This window comes from Mus musculus, chromosome 5, assembly GCF_000001635.26.
Source record: "Mus musculus strain C57BL/6J chromosome 5, GRCm38.p6 C57BL/6J".
In the NCBI taxonomy this organism is placed as follows: Eukaryota; Metazoa; Chordata; class Mammalia; order Rodentia; family Muridae; genus Mus; species Mus musculus.
This window is the reverse complement of record NC_000071.6, coordinates 96,373,388-96,389,722: the sequence shown is the minus strand read 5'-3', so window position 1 is coordinate 96,389,722 and position 16,335 is coordinate 96,373,388. Positions and strand designations below refer to the sequence as shown.

At 44.8% G+C, this 16,335-nt stretch overlaps 1 protein-coding gene across 2 annotated transcripts in view; it reads right to left on the bottom strand.

Annotated features, from left to right (window-relative positions):
- Fras1 (Fraser extracellular matrix complex subunit 1) overlaps positions 1-15,946 on the bottom strand; it is a 410,957-nt gene extending 395,011 nt beyond the window's left edge. The window contains exons 1-2 of one of the 2 annotated variants that reach the window (XM_006534873.4): positions 14,838-15,946; positions 3,623-3,654 (exon numbers count right to left, since the gene is read on the bottom strand). In XM_006534873.4, the coding sequence (XP_006534936.1) occupies positions 3,623-3,654; positions 14,838-14,910 (105 nt within the window). In that variant the 5' untranslated portion in view covers positions 14,911-15,946. The remainder of the gene's footprint in view (positions 1-3,622; positions 3,655-14,837) is intronic. The other variant, NM_175473.3, reaches the window with a different exon arrangement.
- Between the last annotated feature and the right edge of the window lie 389 nt (positions 15,947-16,335).

Here is a 16,335-nt window from a genome sequence, read left to right as displayed (position 1 = left end):
TTCACAGGCAGGCAGTAGAGGTCTGGCTGTGCAGGTTGTGTATGTGCCCAAGACTACCAAGATGCTCTGCAGCAGAGGGGGAAGGCGCTAAACAAAGTCACTCTTCCCTACCAGGGCCACCAATGTTCTGCTCTTTGGTAACCTCCTTAACAGTGAAGAGAGTAAAAGGATTTACCCGTGAGAGGTGACTTCACAAGACACCTGGAGGGTAGCGACTTGCAGCTAAAAACTGCCTCAATCCATGTTGCCAAGTATGCAATGTTTTATTAACTTTGTATACATTATTTCTTTCATAGGTATGAGTGTTTTGCCTGTGTGTAGTCTGTGCATCATGTGTGTGCAGTTCTTGAAGGATCCAGAAGAGGGCATTAGATCTCCTGGAACTGGAGTTATAGACAGTTGCGAGCTATCATATGGTTACCAGGAATCAAAGCAGTCAGTGTTCCTAACCACTGAGCCACCTTTCCAGCCCCATTTTATGGAAGTCTTTTACATGAAACTGACACTTGCCCTTTTTAAGCTGACCAGGTCTCCTTCTGGTTGCCCACTAGACAAAGGAATGGGCCCCAAGAACTTCACGTCCCTGTCTTACTATCCTCAGCTACAAAACAGGACCTCAGACAGCAAGATCTCTGATGTCATTTTGAGCCCTAAATAATGAGCTCGAGGGTGGGATTATAAATTGGCTCTGAACCGCCACACACAGGGCTACCTCTGGTGTATGATGTATTTTATAACACAGACCCTCTCACCCAAAGAGTTGAAGAATAGCTTAATTAGGAATGCCTAGAACAGTACACTGCACTGCTAGAATAGAATAGACTCTCGAAATTCAAAATAGATTTGTGTACATTTGTTCTCCAGTTTCACTGGCAGGGGGACCATGTCTGTCTTCAGTAGGTCATGTGAAGAAGGACTCATGACAAAGTATGTAATTACCCACGAACACAATAGATTATCTACCACCATCCCCATTCTCCCCTCCCTTCCTTATTTCCTTTTTTCTTTTTCTCCCTGCCCCCACTATGATGTTAGAGATTAAACCCAGGGCCTGGTGCATGCCGGGAAAATATTCTACCTCTGAGGTGCACCCAAAAGGCTATTGTCAATTTTAATGTCATTAAAACAAAAGGTGGTTACAAATAGAAATCAAAATGCAGAATCTTGAGATTTTGAGCCTTCCCCAGTGTCTGTGTCTGCTTCTCCCACACTTGATATGACAGCAATTTTCAGTGACTCACCTCTACACGGTCTTTTTAAAGTATTCAACATTGTTTCCGTAGAAACAAGAGCGTTATTTCTTTTTATATTCCTATGCCAGCCGTTTAATTAAACGATAAGTCAGGCTTTGTCACTTCTCTTGCACTTCCAACAGTTCACCCACCTCGCTCAAAGGACAAGCAGAATCCAGGCCGAGGCTGGACACTCGGTCCCGTGCCCACCCTCCTGTATTCCTCCTCAGTTGCTTTCTTCCTTGGGAATCTATGTCAGCTACTTGACCTCCAGGCTCCAACTCTGACCCCGTGGTTTACATCCACTGTCTAGACATCTACATGGTTGAGTCTTAGAAGGACTTCTTCTAGGTCTTGGTTCAAGTGTCACTGTCTCGTCCTACCAAACATAACGGACCCCAACTGAGTCTCCTCCATCTTCCCATCCTATGTGTCTTTATTTTTGTTTATTTGTTCTATTTCTTGATAGCATGCCTGATGGACAATTTTAACTTCAGGATGACAGAGGGATTTATCTGTTCACTGGTGTTCTCCAGGACCAAGAGAGACTAGCAGGTTCTCTCTGAGTGAGTAAATGTTGAATAATAGTCTTTGCTGTGGTAATTATTGTAAAACCTCTCTGACTGAACATTACTAAGTTCTTCAAATACTTCAGGCCTGAGATGAGTGAGGAACAAATATAGCACCTGGAGGGCCTATGAGTGAGTTGGTAAAGGAAGTACACCCTTCTAGGCATGACCAGAAAGCATGGACAGAGGGAATCAAGGCTACCCATCCAATGCACATTGGCTAGACCATGCCTCTTTTACCTGGATGGAACTGAACCCTTTAATTATCAGATTTTTTTTTTTTTTGTGCAGGTATATAGCAAAGCCAAGTGTGGAAGATGGTCTAGAATCTAAACTCCAGATACATCTTCAGATAATGGTAAAAAACAGAAAGAAGACAAATTGCTTAATATTATCTACCCCTTAATGACCAAAGAACTCTAGCCAATCTCTTCATCTCCCTCTCAATTCTTTAATTCTCCATTAAAGGAGGGACAGGGTGCAGTTCTGGGCTTGGTGAGGCACTCCCTGCATTCAAGATCATGAGTTCAATGCCACCCTAGGCGCCATAATAAGGACCTACCTGTATTGGTAGGTGGGGAGTCGTGCATGGCCTGCCTACTGCACTGGCCTCAGTGTCAAATGACTCAATAGCTACAAAAAGTATGAAGCCCTTTATACAGTAAGCAGCCTCCGTGTATTAATGTAGGTGACTGACTTGTCTACACTACATGCCATTATTCCCCAAAACTGATGGCAGACTTTGATCTCAGAATGATTTCTAAACTGTATTAAAGAATAAACAGAAAGAAAATTCTGCTCTGGGGGCATGGAATGAGGAAGAGAGAAAAAAAATCACTTTTCCCTGATTCTTTAATGGAAAAATATCAAGAAGGAAAAAAAAATACATTCATCTGTAGAACAGCAACTCTAGCACATAAAGACCATATTGGAAAATATGACTTCAAATATCTATAATTATCTAGATGCCTGGAAACTTTAGCTGTTCCTCATCTACTTCAGCACAAGGATAATGCAAGATGACAAATTAAAATCGCACGTGTCGACGGCAGGCTGCGACTCAGATGAGCACACCCTTCCCAACTCTCAGAGTCTGCATTATTGCAGCATGCATTAAACCCAAACTCAAAAGGTGGTGAGGAATGACTTGTCAAACCATTTATTAGAGTTGATGGAGTGTAGACAGTCTTTTCAATAAGGCTTTAGCACACTGCTATGCACCACAGTACATTATTAATGAAAAGGAACGCACGAGACTTGCATCAGCTTCCCCCTCTCCCCCAATTCATTCTGACATTAAATTCAAAATCAATTCTGCCTAGCCGGTATGGCACAGGGTCAGGGATAAAAATGCTAATTTGTTTGTTGTTTACCCAAAACTTAAGCTTATCATCCAGAGAAATAATCAAGAATATTTTCTAGTGTACTGAATTTAATAATAGCATTTTTTTAAAGAACGGATCAGCGCAGGAAACAAATATAACAGGATTATCAACAAATCGTGCCCTAGTTTGTATGTGACAAGAGGATGGGATCCAATTATCTCTGACTGAAGGAACACAAAGGACAGCCACTGAATGTAAATGTGTGGGGAGAGCATTGAACTTCTCATTCAATAACTGAGTATCCAAATGGAACTAATTTACTCTCAAAAGGTTATTAAGTAATTGAGCCCAGTGGTACCCGGCTACCCGGACAAAGAGTGATCCTCAGCCCGTGAAGAAAAATAAATAAATTTTACAATGATCCGATCACCTCACTCACTCACTCATCCCAGTCAAGCATCTTACATCCAAAAGAAATAGATTAAGAAGGACCTACCGCAAGGAAGGAGCCCTGATACAGACAAGCACCTGTGGGAGAAAAACAAAAACAAAAATTAAAAGGTGATATATAACAAACGAATAGTCACTACCCAGAATGCTTATTCCTTAACTCTGTCTACAGCAGACTCAGCGAACTACTTAAGGGCTAGAACATTCTTTCCCTGAGGAAAAATTACCCCTTACATGAAATCGTCTCTCCCAGACAATTGGATGTAAGACAGAGTGCATGATTAAAGCATATTACTTTAATTTTAAAAGAAATGTCTCTATACCTTAACAATATGGCTGCCTAAACAAGACCTGAACAAGGACAACAGCAGCAGACATGCTAACACACAAGGGGGAAATCTCAGGGGACCCCCACCACTTGACAATGAACTATAGACATCAAAGGGATACCAAGAGCTGGAGACATAGTCTTCCCTCAAGGGAGAAGACCTCTAATTGGTTATCCAATACCAAGGGGTCAACCCAAAATCAAGTTCATGCAAGCAATACTAAGCAGACTTCTGTGTGTGCGTGTGTGTGTGTGTGTGTGTGTGAGAGAGAGAGAGAGAGAGAGAGAGAGAGAGAGAGACAGAGAGACAGAGAGACAGAGAGACAGAGAGACAGAATAGTAATTTAAAAAGAGAAGACCAGGAATTCAGAATGAGTGGAAGGAATAGTTGGAGGAAGAAAAGGGAATGGAGGAAAGTGATATAATTATATTTTAATTAAAAATGTATTTATAGTGACAGTCTAAATACAATGCTATTATTATTGTGACCTGTCACAGAGGCTTCCATAATCCAATCCCAATTTACTTATCCAAGCTTCTCTTCCATACGTCACTACCTAAACTCTCTACATCAACTCAAAGGGCCAACTTCTTCCATAATGATTTTTATGGCTCAAAGTTTCTTTCATCCTCAGTTCCTATGGAGATGCATTTGGTTTGTTCAGGATTCTTGAGCTTGGGCCCCACCCTCGGACAGGATAATTCACTCTCCTTAAACACATCGCCCTTCTTGCCTGAATTATTTTTGCTGGCCCATTCTTGATACTTCCCTGTGGTATAGTATTTTTATTTGCTGCTTGCTTGTTTGTCTGGTTCATTTGTGTTTGAGACAAGGCCTCCCTAGATAGCTCAAACTGACCTACAGCTTGCAATCCTCTTGCCTCAGCTTCTGGGGAGCACCACAACCCCCGCTGCGCATAACATCCTCGCTAAGGAAGGGGAATGGCACCTCTGCCTCATAGCATCAGCACACAAGCTCAGGAAGGACGGCCTCCACTTTGAACTGCCTTCCCACCTGTCCACATCGTAAGCATTCACCAACTTACTATACAAACACAAAAATGCCCATTTCATGCCCTTCCTATCGTACACCCATCACTGGAGAGCAGAAGTCATTGTGTGGGGTATGTAGATCTCAACCTTCCTAATGATGTGACCCTTAAGTAGAGTTCCCTTTGATAGCGTTTCATGACTGTGATGATTTCAGTCATGAAATTAACTCCTTGCTACTCTATCATTGTAATTTTGCTACTCTTATGAACTGTCGTGTAAATATATGATATGCAGGGTATCTGACAAGTGACCCCCGACAGGGTTGCGACCCACTGGCATAGATGTAAGCTATTTGAAGAGCAGCCTTCTGTTGTGCCCCTTACCTCTAAATTCTTCCCACTCCATGTTTTCCCTGTGTGTGCTGCTTATGAACTGGTACGACTTTACATTTTCCAGTCATTAGACACCAAATGTAAAAAGCAAAGGCTGGTCTGTTCCAAAGGCAGAAGAGGGCAGAAGTTGACTTCTGGGTGGGGGTGGGGAGCTCACACTCTGAACAGCTAGCATATCAGGAAATGAATCTCTAAGATTTATGTTTTGAGAAAATATATAAAATTGCAATCCTAATTTTAAGACAAGTTCTCCAGCGATTCTTGAACAGCACCACAGGTGTTATTTGACCTCAAAGCAGGGAGGGGTGCAGTGTGCTACCAGCTCGTCTCTCGGCCAGTGAAACACAAAATAGGTGGCCAGAGTGCAGACACAACCAGGCATGTCATGACAGGGTGCAGTTGGTTTCCAAGGAGGGATGGACAGGTTTATTAAAGTGCCATTTCCCAAAAAGGCTAACTTGGCAGCAATGGCTGGCCTACCTTCCCTGTCAATCACAGATCTAACAATCTTTAAAGAAAATGAGAAGACTGTTTACACTGCGTTTGAATGAAAGATCTCGATGGGCAAATTCACTGAAGTGACTTTTATGTCCTTGACATTCAAATGAGAAAAACTTGGGAAAAAACTTGAAGAGAAATTCATCTTAACTGACCTATTTTTGAAAAACTTTGTTCTGAAGACAATCTTTTCAATCTATATGTTGTAAGAAAGGATATATATATATATATATATATATATATATATATATACACACACACACACATATGTATAAACAATCATGTGTATCTAGAAGAAATATATACCTCAACAATTCAGTTTTTAAATCAGTATGTCTGTGTATGATACATATGTGTGTGTGAGGGGTTGATGCATATGTGTGTGTATGTGTGTCTGTGTTCATCTGTGTATGACACATATGTGTGTGTCTGTGTGTGTCTGTGTATGACACACATGTATGTGGGGGGAGGGGGCTGATGCATATGTGTGTCTGTGTGAAATGCCGGTGTGCATGTGTATATGATTCATATGTTTGTGTCTGTGGGTGTGATGCATATGTGTGTGTCTGTGTGTGATGCTGGTGTGTGTGTATGTGTGTGTTTGTGCATGAGAGAGATGTATATGTGTGCATGTGAAGGCCTGAGATCAACCTCAGGTGTAGGCACCGTTACATGGGTACTTTCTATCCTTTTTTTATATTTATTTATTTATTATTAGATATTTTCTTTATATACATTTCAAATGCTATCCCGAAAGTTCCCTATACCCTCCCTCCACCCTGCTCCCCTACCCACCCACTCCTGCCTCTTGGCCCTGGCACTCCCCTGTACTGGGGCATATAAAGTTGGCAACACCAAGGGGCCTCTCTTCCCAGTGATGGCCGACTAGGCCATCTTCTGCTACATATGCAGCTAGAGACACGAGTTCTAGGGGTACTGGTTAGTTCATATTGTTGTTCCCACCTATAAGGCTGCAGACCCCTTCAGCTTCTTGGGTGCTCTCTCTAGTTTCTCCATTGGGGGTCCTGTGTTCCATCTTATAGATGACTGTGAGCATCCACTTCTGTATTTGCCAGGCATTGGCATAGCCTCATACGAGACAGCTATAACAGGGTCTCTTCAGCAAAATCTTTCTGGCATATGCAATAGTGTCTGGGTTTGGTGGTTGATTATGGGATGGATCCCCGGGTGGGGTAGTCTCTGGATAGTCCATCCTTTCGTCTTAGCTCCAAACTTTGTCTCTGTAACTCCTTCCATGGGTCTTTTGTTCCCTATTCTAAGGAGGAATGAAGTACCCACCCATTGGTCTTCCCTCTTCTTGATTTTCTTGTGTTTTGCAAATTGTATCTTGGGTGTTCTATGTTTCTGGGCTAATATCCACTTACCAGTGAGTGCATATCTAATGACTTCTTTTGTGATTGGGTTACCTCACTAAGGATGATATCCCCCAGATACATCCATTTGTCCAAGAATTTCATAAATTCATTGTTTTTAATAGCTGAGTAGTACTCTATTGTGTAAATGTACCACATTTTCTGTATCCATTCTTCTGTTAAGGGACATCTGGATTCTTTCCAGCTTCTAGCTATTATAAATAAGGCTGCTATGAACATAGTGGAGCATGTGTTCTTATTACCAGTTGGAACTTCTTCTGAGTATATGCCCAGGAGAGGTATTGCTGGATCTTCCGGTAGTATTATGTCCAATTTTCTGAGGAACCTCCAGACTGACTTCCAGAGTGGTTGTACAAGCTTGCAGTCCCACCAACAATGGAGGAGTGTTCCTCTTTCTCCACATCCACGCCAGCATCTGCTGTCACCTGAATTTTTGATCTTAGCCATTCTGACTGGTGTGAGGTGGAATCTCAGGGTTGTTTTGATTTGCATTTCCCTGATGATTAAGGATGTTGAACATTTTTTCAGGTGCTTCTCAGCCATTCGGTATTTCTCAGTTGAGAATTCTTTGTTTAGCTCTAAACCCCATTTTTTAATGCAGATATTTGAATTTCTGGAGTCCACTTTCTTGACCTCTTTGTATATATTGGATATTAGTCCCCTATCAGATTTAGGATTGGTAAAAATCCTTTCCCAATCTGTTGGTGGCTTTTTGTCTTATTGACGGTGTCTTTTGCCTTACAGAAGCTTTGCAATTTTATGAAGTCCCATTTGTCAATTCTTGATCTTACAGTGCAAGCCATTTCTGTCTAGGAATTTTTCCTCTGTGCCCATATCTTCGAGGCTTTTCCCTACTTTCTCCACTATTAATTTCAGTGTCTCTGGTCTTATGTGGAGGTCTTTGATCCACTTAGACTTGAGCTTTGGGGTACTTTCTACCTTGTGTTTTAAGACAGTATCTCTCCTGGACTGGAACTTGGAAGCAGTCATGGCTGGGTGGCTGTCTCCACCTTTTTGCACATGGACTGCAAACATGGGGTCCTGGGTACTAATTTAAGTCTGTATGTAGCATGACAAGCAGTTTACCAACTGAACTATTTCCTGAATAAGCAATACAGCTTTAAAATGTTAGCCACTCCATATTCACCATTTAGAATAATGATCTCCCTGGTGGCACTTTTGTGTGTGCATATTACATACCCTGATCATACGCACTCCCTATTGGCATCACTCACCCCTCCTCCTCCCACTGGTCCCCATTGTCTTCCCACTCTGTCAACTTTTACTTTCATGCCTACAACTTACTTCCTAAGTTATTTAAACATACATTTACTTACTTCTGATGCTTATTTATAAGCATAAAATTATAATGATGTTTTAAAAATTATAATGAAGACAATCACCACTTAGGTGCAATTTAAAAAAACTGAATCATCTTTTCAGACTATTAATCTCTTAATAACTAAACAATTGGATATCTGTGGCATATTCGGGTTTTCTCTGAACTCATAGATAAAATTGTGTGCATTTATCATGTATTTTTAAGTGTGTGCAACCTTTAAAATAATCTAAGAAATTTCAGCTTCGAGGATAAAGCAATAGTTACCCTTTGGAGAAAGATCATCTTCCCATACAGTCATATAAGGTAGCTTTCCAAGAAATGTTCATCATAAAGTAGTGACATTGTCATGTGAACATCATAGTGTAATGACACAAACTCAGACACCAACACAGACCCGGGTAGTATCACCTAGAGCCAGCACATACACTGTCTGTCACATCATTACAGGGTATATCACTATAGTCTTAGCTCCTGTCTCCATAATGTTGTCTTGCAAAATAAGCTTCTTTTCAATGCTCGTTAGGTCATCCAGCACCTTACGAAATAAGCAAGCAGCCATAGCAAAGCCCATTTTGGAAGTCTGGTCAGAACCTATAAACTCACAGCAACACGAAAATACCCAGCAGCCTCGAGAATGGCCTTACATTTGTGCTTGTTTAAGCCAAGCATCTGGGACAGACCTAAGTCAAACAATATGTGGCTGATAAATTCCATCATTAGAAAAAGAAACAACTCAATTTGGGTTACTCCATGATGTGCAATTCCAAAAGAAATAAGCTTCGCCCTCTGAGGGCTTCCCTAAAACAAACCGTGCAACCCAGAAGGCAGCTGCCTATGTGAGCCTCCATTAACACACTTTCCAAAACCTCAGTCCTACTCTCCAGAGAGAATAAAGCATTCCAGTACGATGCCCAGTCCCATTAAACATTTATCATCACCCAAAGCCAGACGAGGCCTTCCAGAGCAAGCATATTTCTCCCACACTATGGCAGGCTGCACACCCACCAACAGACGAAGCTGTGATGTTTTCTGGCAGGGGGTGCTGGGAGCATCTCCTGGCACAAGAAAGGCAGAGAGGTCTTTATTCTGTCCAGTTACTTCACAGGGAAAACACAGTCACTCACTCTGCTTGTTCTTAAGGGGTTCTAGAACCACCCTGTGGGCCCATGGTTTGAACTTGATGGACTTAAGAAAAACTATAGCTTTAGATGAACCGTTAGAAATGGTAGAGATCTAGAAGGAGAAATGGGCTTTCTTTACAGGAAAACTAGGGGGCAGGGGGACAGTTGGAGCGGGAGTTCTCAAGCTAAGGCAATCTCTAGTTTCAGGGCATGAACTATGTCTGAGACACCAGGATCTTAACTTCTACAGTGGGGCATATTGCCACTACACACACAGAGCACCATGATAAGCCTATATCCCGAGACTGGGCTGTTCTCCCTGGCTGCTTGGTTTATTTCTTCTGAGTCACATATGCAGAATGTTACCTGGATAAAATAAAAGCCCCAGGGGGCTTCTTTTCTGAAGTCTCTTGGAGAATATAATGTACTCCTTTCTGAAGCTCCCATAAAAAGCTCAATATTTTTAGGGAAACTTTGAGATATAATGTGGAACATACTTCCATCCAAAACTATTTGCCACAGAGATAGTAACTGGTAACTGGGTCAATTAAAATCCAACAGCCACAAAATGTCAGATTTTTGTAGAGAAGTTTCCTCCTTGATGAAAACTTTGCATGTTCAGGGGAACTTTGGATGTTTACAACGAGGAAGTAAACTCAAAATAGCTTCAGGAAGTCCCTGAAGCTAACCAGATTCACTAGGTCCCTTCCACTCCCCCCACCCTGAGAGTATATAACGATTAAAGGCTGATGAGAGTCACTCTCAGAGGAGTCCAGTTGCAAACAAGAAGTTCACGAAGTTGAACTTTGATGGTATCCTACTTTGATCTATCATGGACTCCTATTTGGGGTGAATAGCTATACATGTATGTGTTACGTCTTCCCATGAAAAGTCTGCCACACAACAGACACACAGGTCAGAAGAAATCATGGCACATAGAGTCATTAGATAAGATATGTAAAGAGCAGTGTGTCCTAGTTAGGGTTACTATTGCTCTGATGAGACATCTGGAGGCAGAAACATCTGGAAGCAGAAGCTGATGCAAAGGTCACAAAGAGGTGCTGCTCACTGGCTTGCTCAGCCTGCTTTCTTATAGAACCTAGGACCACCAGCCAAGGGATGGCACCACTCACAATGGGATGGGCCTTCCCCCATCAATCACTAATTAAGAAAATGCTTTACAGCTGCATCTTATGAAGGTATTTTTTTTCTCCGTTGGGTTCCCTCCTTTCAGATAACTCTAGCTTGTTTCAAGTTGACATAAAAGTAGCCAGTATACAGGGTATTCCAAAAAGATGACTCATTAGGATCAAGCAGCCACAAGTTGGCATTTAAATGTTCAAACTTTATGTTAATATAATTCAGCATATGGCTGGGCACACTGTGGAATAGTTAAAATAGAATCATTTCTAGACTGGCAGGATGGCTCATGTCCTGATGACTGTCAGCTAGGATGCAGATCAATTAATAGAATAGTAAAACAAAAACTGGCCAACTGCTTCTGAGCCACCATAAGATTTGGCATGAGGCTCCAGCTTGGCCGGTGGCAGTCCCTCTCCTCCTCTGAGCCCATGTAGTGGAGTGTTTTATGGCTACTCGTGCCTGAGTAATATTGAGTGAGGTTGCCACCCAAATCCATAACGGTGATTATGGATGGCTGTGTCCCTACTCCAGGATGTCTATGAGGAAGCCGATACACAAAATCTAATCCCAGAAGGGAGTGGGAAAGCAGTATATTAGAAACAAGAACCTATGATAATACATCATGTATCTGTTTCTACTTGCAGGGTATGATGAAAACCAAAGCGTGTAAAGTTGCGGTCAGTATCAATCAACTGGAGCCTGTAAAAATCTCAATCCTGAGAGACCCAAGAAGGACCACAAGTCCTCACAGCTCTTCTGCTCTTTCACCGGTATTATAAATTTGGGGATATGTAAATACCTTTGAAGACCAATCAGACATGCAAGGAATGTTTTGCTTGTTCCCGAAGATGTAAGAAGTCCCAAGTCCCACCAAGGCTAACATGACCTAGGAGCTCTCAATAAAGGTTTACAGAATGAAAGATGGAGGGGAGGGCTGCTTGTCCAGCCAATGCAGTCCTTCTCCAATGCTGAGCTTCAAGCACAGAATGCCTCACCAAAGGAACTCTCTGGCCAAACACAGAACCAAAACTACTGATGTATCTGAAAATAAAACAAAGTCTCCATCAAATGAGCCTCTCCACTGTAATCTGTTAATAATGGGCATAGGAGAAACTAGAGCGATGTGAAGGCTTAGCTGAAGTCATGGGGTAGGGGGCAGTAGTAGTAGACCCAATCTAGGGCTCAGGTCTCCAACAGTATTTCCCAAGTCCATACCCGGCGTCTATCTGGTTTAAACCCGCATAATTTCTACATGTGAGCACCACTCAAGATGAGTCTCCAGAAAATGCTGTTCCGGTTTCCCGGATTCAGAAAGCAGCCATGCTTGAAGCTTCCCTGTGACTTTTTGATTTTATTAAGCCCTCAAATCACAGTTTATCAGCTTAGCAATCTTGAGGCAATATACGATAACACTACCATCAACCTGGTTATAAAAATTCATCTTTCTCTTGATACTTAAGATAAAATTTAGAACCCGAAAGTCTCAGCACAACCTTTTTTTTTTCCTTGCCTTTCTGGGTGTTGAACTCAGGGCCTTGGGCAAAAGCTCTACTACTGATCACTGATCTATAGCTCTCACCCCTGATCTCTCTATATATATCTGTCTATCTCTCTCTCCCGCCCTCTCTCTCATAATTACAAAGCATATTTAAAGCTATCACGACATAATACCTCCCTCATCTAGTTAGATGGTTCATTCAAGGTCAGCTAGTTCATCACAGAGGCTGATCTATTTAAGTTAATTGAAAAGAATGTTATTTGGCATTCCCTCTTCTGATTGGTGCTCTCGAGAACTCAGAGTGCCAAGAGCCAGGGTGGAGACAGAGGAGTTGCTGGAGCTGCTCTCAGAGTCACTAAAGTCGCTGTAGGAAGAATTCATTGGAGTACTGCACTCCCTGTTGTTCACAAAGAAGAAAACAGTGAGTTCTCCCATGAGCTGGCAGGCTGAAATGTGATGATATGGCCCGTCCAGCAAAGCATATGTAGATGCCTGGTTTAAAAAGTGTTCCCTGGGTGAATAACAACACTTAAGGGAATCTCTAAAGTTCACAAGTTTTCCGTCTCAATCTCTTTGCAAAGAGAGCCTTGACTGGCTCAAAGGAACAGCCTAATCAGAGGACAGCTGATTCGTATGTGTACGACCATCATCACACAAGTAAACAAATTAAATGAGATATGGTGTGTAAACTACTCGGCATAGCACGGGGAATAATATGTGATCCGTAGCTGGGTTCATTCACTCAGAGCCAAGCATCTAGGTTTGGTTGGGAGTTCTCGGACCTTTTGCAATCTAGGACCTAATTTGTGAGCAGATGCAGAATGCTCTGAAAGTGAGTAAAGAAAATAGATGCAAAGTTCTCCACCTTGTAAGGACACACACACTTCAGTGTGAGCGCACTTCAGACACTTTGCCAGCTATATCTACCAGCCCTCCAAAGAGCATACCCCATAGCCTCTTAATAATAATGGCTTTTGTCATTTCAAGAGATTTGCTTCTGAGAAACAGCATCGCTCCAACTGCCCCCTGGTGAGCAATCCAGGAGTGATAGCATAGTCTCTGTGTTGTTGGGATATAATTTTTAAATAAGAAACTGCCACCAAGTGTAACTGTAATTTTTCTGAGCTCTAAGTTGAAGTTTGAGGCGCCCGGGCTGACTCTCCCATCTGGTTAATTACTATAATTAAACCTTACAAGGTTGGGGTTTTTTTTGTATGCAAAAACCATGCACACACACACACACACACACACACACACAATTCTTTTAAAACAGGTTGTCCATAGTTTGAAAAACTCTGCACAGCTCCCCAGGCGTGTTTTTCCTGGAAATAGTATCTTTCTGACATAATTCCCACGACAGTGTGAGAAGGTGGTGCCTAAACCTGTGGGGAAAGTCCACGAGTGGACTTCCAAGGCCAGGCTGCTTGCTATGAGAAAAAAATGGTAAGGAAGAGAGGTGCCACTGGTCTGAAGACTGGAAGCCCACCTGAGATTTTACCCTCCTGAATCTCCAGTTGCCCCCTTTCAGCACCTATGATGCAGGAAAAGCGACACGTGCACGCCACTGCCTATATGATTTGCGACTGGGCAGGTGAACTCTTCCTGCAGCTGGATGAATAATGAATGGAGCCGGGAGTGGAAGCAGAAAGTCCAGAGCCCAGCCGTGGATGAAGTTGTCTCTCTCCCAGCCTGCCACCTTCCCCCTCTGCAAATGCTAACCCAGCCACTGTCCCCGCGGCTCTGAGCAGGTGGGAGCTCTCAGCGCGCCTAGGGGCGCGGGGGGGGGGGCGGGGCGGGGGGAAGCAGCACCAGACTCAACATGTCACACACACACACACACCCCTCATCAGATTTACTGATGTATTATCTGAGCTGAGATTACGAAAGCTATCCTGATGACAACACTCAAGTCTCCTTTCTCTCCCCAAGCTCTTGAAGAAGTGGACTGGAACACCCCCCCCCCCCCCGCGCGCGCGCGCAATGAAAACCTAGGGAGAAGAGAAGTGCATACATGCTCTTTGACCACTTTTTGTTCCTTGAGAAGCAGGCAGCCTCGTGCTCTCGCTCCCGAGTAAAATTTATTTCATTACAACTGAAATCTCAACATCCAGAATACTACTTATAAAATCTTAAGTGGTCTTTAAGGGGAGGGGGGGCGAGTTACTGGGGCGAGGAAAGCAAAATAGAACAGTGGAGCTTGGGTGAGGATTTTATTCCACAAAAGTGAGAGCAACTGCTCGCTTCTCACCTAGGTTCCGAGTAGTTGCTTTTCCTTGAGGAGTAGGGTAGAAGTGGAAGGAAGATTCATCCGGGTTCAGAAATATCACCTCAAAAGGCCACCCACCCGCAAAAAGCAAAGAGGAGGCCGTGGCCGGGCTGAGGTTTGACCGCAAGAGAAACCAGGAGTGGGGATTTCAGCTGAAAAGGAAATCCACTCCGTGTCCACCTATCGCCTCAAATCAAAACTTCCACCCAACAACCCACAGCACTAAACCCGGCTGAGTGTCTTAAACTGCACAGTCGAACTCACACGGGGTTCCGCTCTTTTTTACCTTCACAATTAGGCAATACTGCAAATTCCGCCAGCGCTAGGGCCACCCCGAGCCACGCTTTGAGGACACCCATCGCCGCCGCGGCACTCTCGCAGGAAGATCCCAGCCTTCAGCATCCAAGAACCTGCTCTCTGCCAAACCTCAGGCTGTGGCGCCGGCGCCGGGAACCGGGACGCACAGACACTGGGGAAGCGCTGGCTGCTGGGCCGGGAGCCGAGGTTGGCCGGGTGGACCGCAGAAGGATGCGGCCGACAGTAACACTCAGTCAGCCCCGAGGCTCACTGGGTTCTCCAGCAGAGCGGCCACCAACGTGAGCCGAGGCTGCGAGGAGGAGGCAAAGCTCAGATCGCCGCCAAGACTAGCAGGAAAGTTGCAGGTCAGCGGCTGCTGGGATTCCGCAGCATTGCCTCGGGCTAGACCAGTTCCTCCGGAGGTCCCCAACTGGCGAGCTGCAGGAGCAGGTTCCTCCTCGGCAGCTTTTCAAAGTTCTCTCGGCACGCCCCCGTCTGTCCGTGTAGCATCGGCCGAGGCGGGTCCCCGCGAACACGCCGGGCCGGGCTACAGCAGCGCTCGGGGAGCTGGGCGGTGCAGGGCCGCTGGTTGCAAACTTTGTGCGGCCCTGCAGGAGCTCCGGGACTCGGGGGCGCTGCAGCCGCACCGCACCACGCCGCCCGGCTGCTGCAGGCGCTTCCAGAGCTCCGCGCGGAAGGCGGCGCGGGGGGCGCTGCTGCCACTTTCTCGCGCCCGCCCCTCGCCGAGAGGAGGAGGGCAGAGGGGCGCGGCTTGCTCCACACCGACGCCCACCTCCCCGCACCGTGCACCCCGAGCTGCGCTGCAGGGCGGAGGTGCGATTACCCAAGTGGAGGTGGAGCCATAATTGTAGATGCAAGGAGGAAAGAGAGAGGCTGGAAAAGACCCCTCCGAACTCAATGCTCCCCAGATGAGGGGCCTGGAAACGCACAGGATAAGTCCCCGAGTGGATCCTCGCATTTAAAGCACGCACGCTCCGCCTTCCTCAGCCTCTCTCGCCTCCTTCCTCTCTCCTTTGCTGGGTGTGAAAATGGACTCAGAGACTACGAGCTTTGGCAAAGATTCCAGAGAGTCACGTGGGGAAGGGGAGCCGCGGTGAGGGGGTGGGGGAAGGCGAGAGAGCAACCTGATCCCCTTATTCATCCTGCAGGAGTTGCATTGGCTTTGTCTGAGGCGGGATCAAAAGTGGTCACACCGAGGGCGGGTGGAAACAGGAGGTTAGGTCTCCATTCAGACACTGTTGAGGGTACCACAGGAGAGGCTAGTTGGGGACAGGGTGCTCACACCCAAGTCCTAACTGCTACTTCTCCACCTCTCGTCATGCCCACTGCTGCTGAACACAGAGCCTGAAGCAGAGCTGACTGGCCATCTTCGCATTTTGGACCCTCAGGGGTTTTCCCTGCAACCTAGCAGTCTTGGGGCACGTGTGTTCTAGGTTGAGATTCCCACGGTGAGTGCACCTTTACAG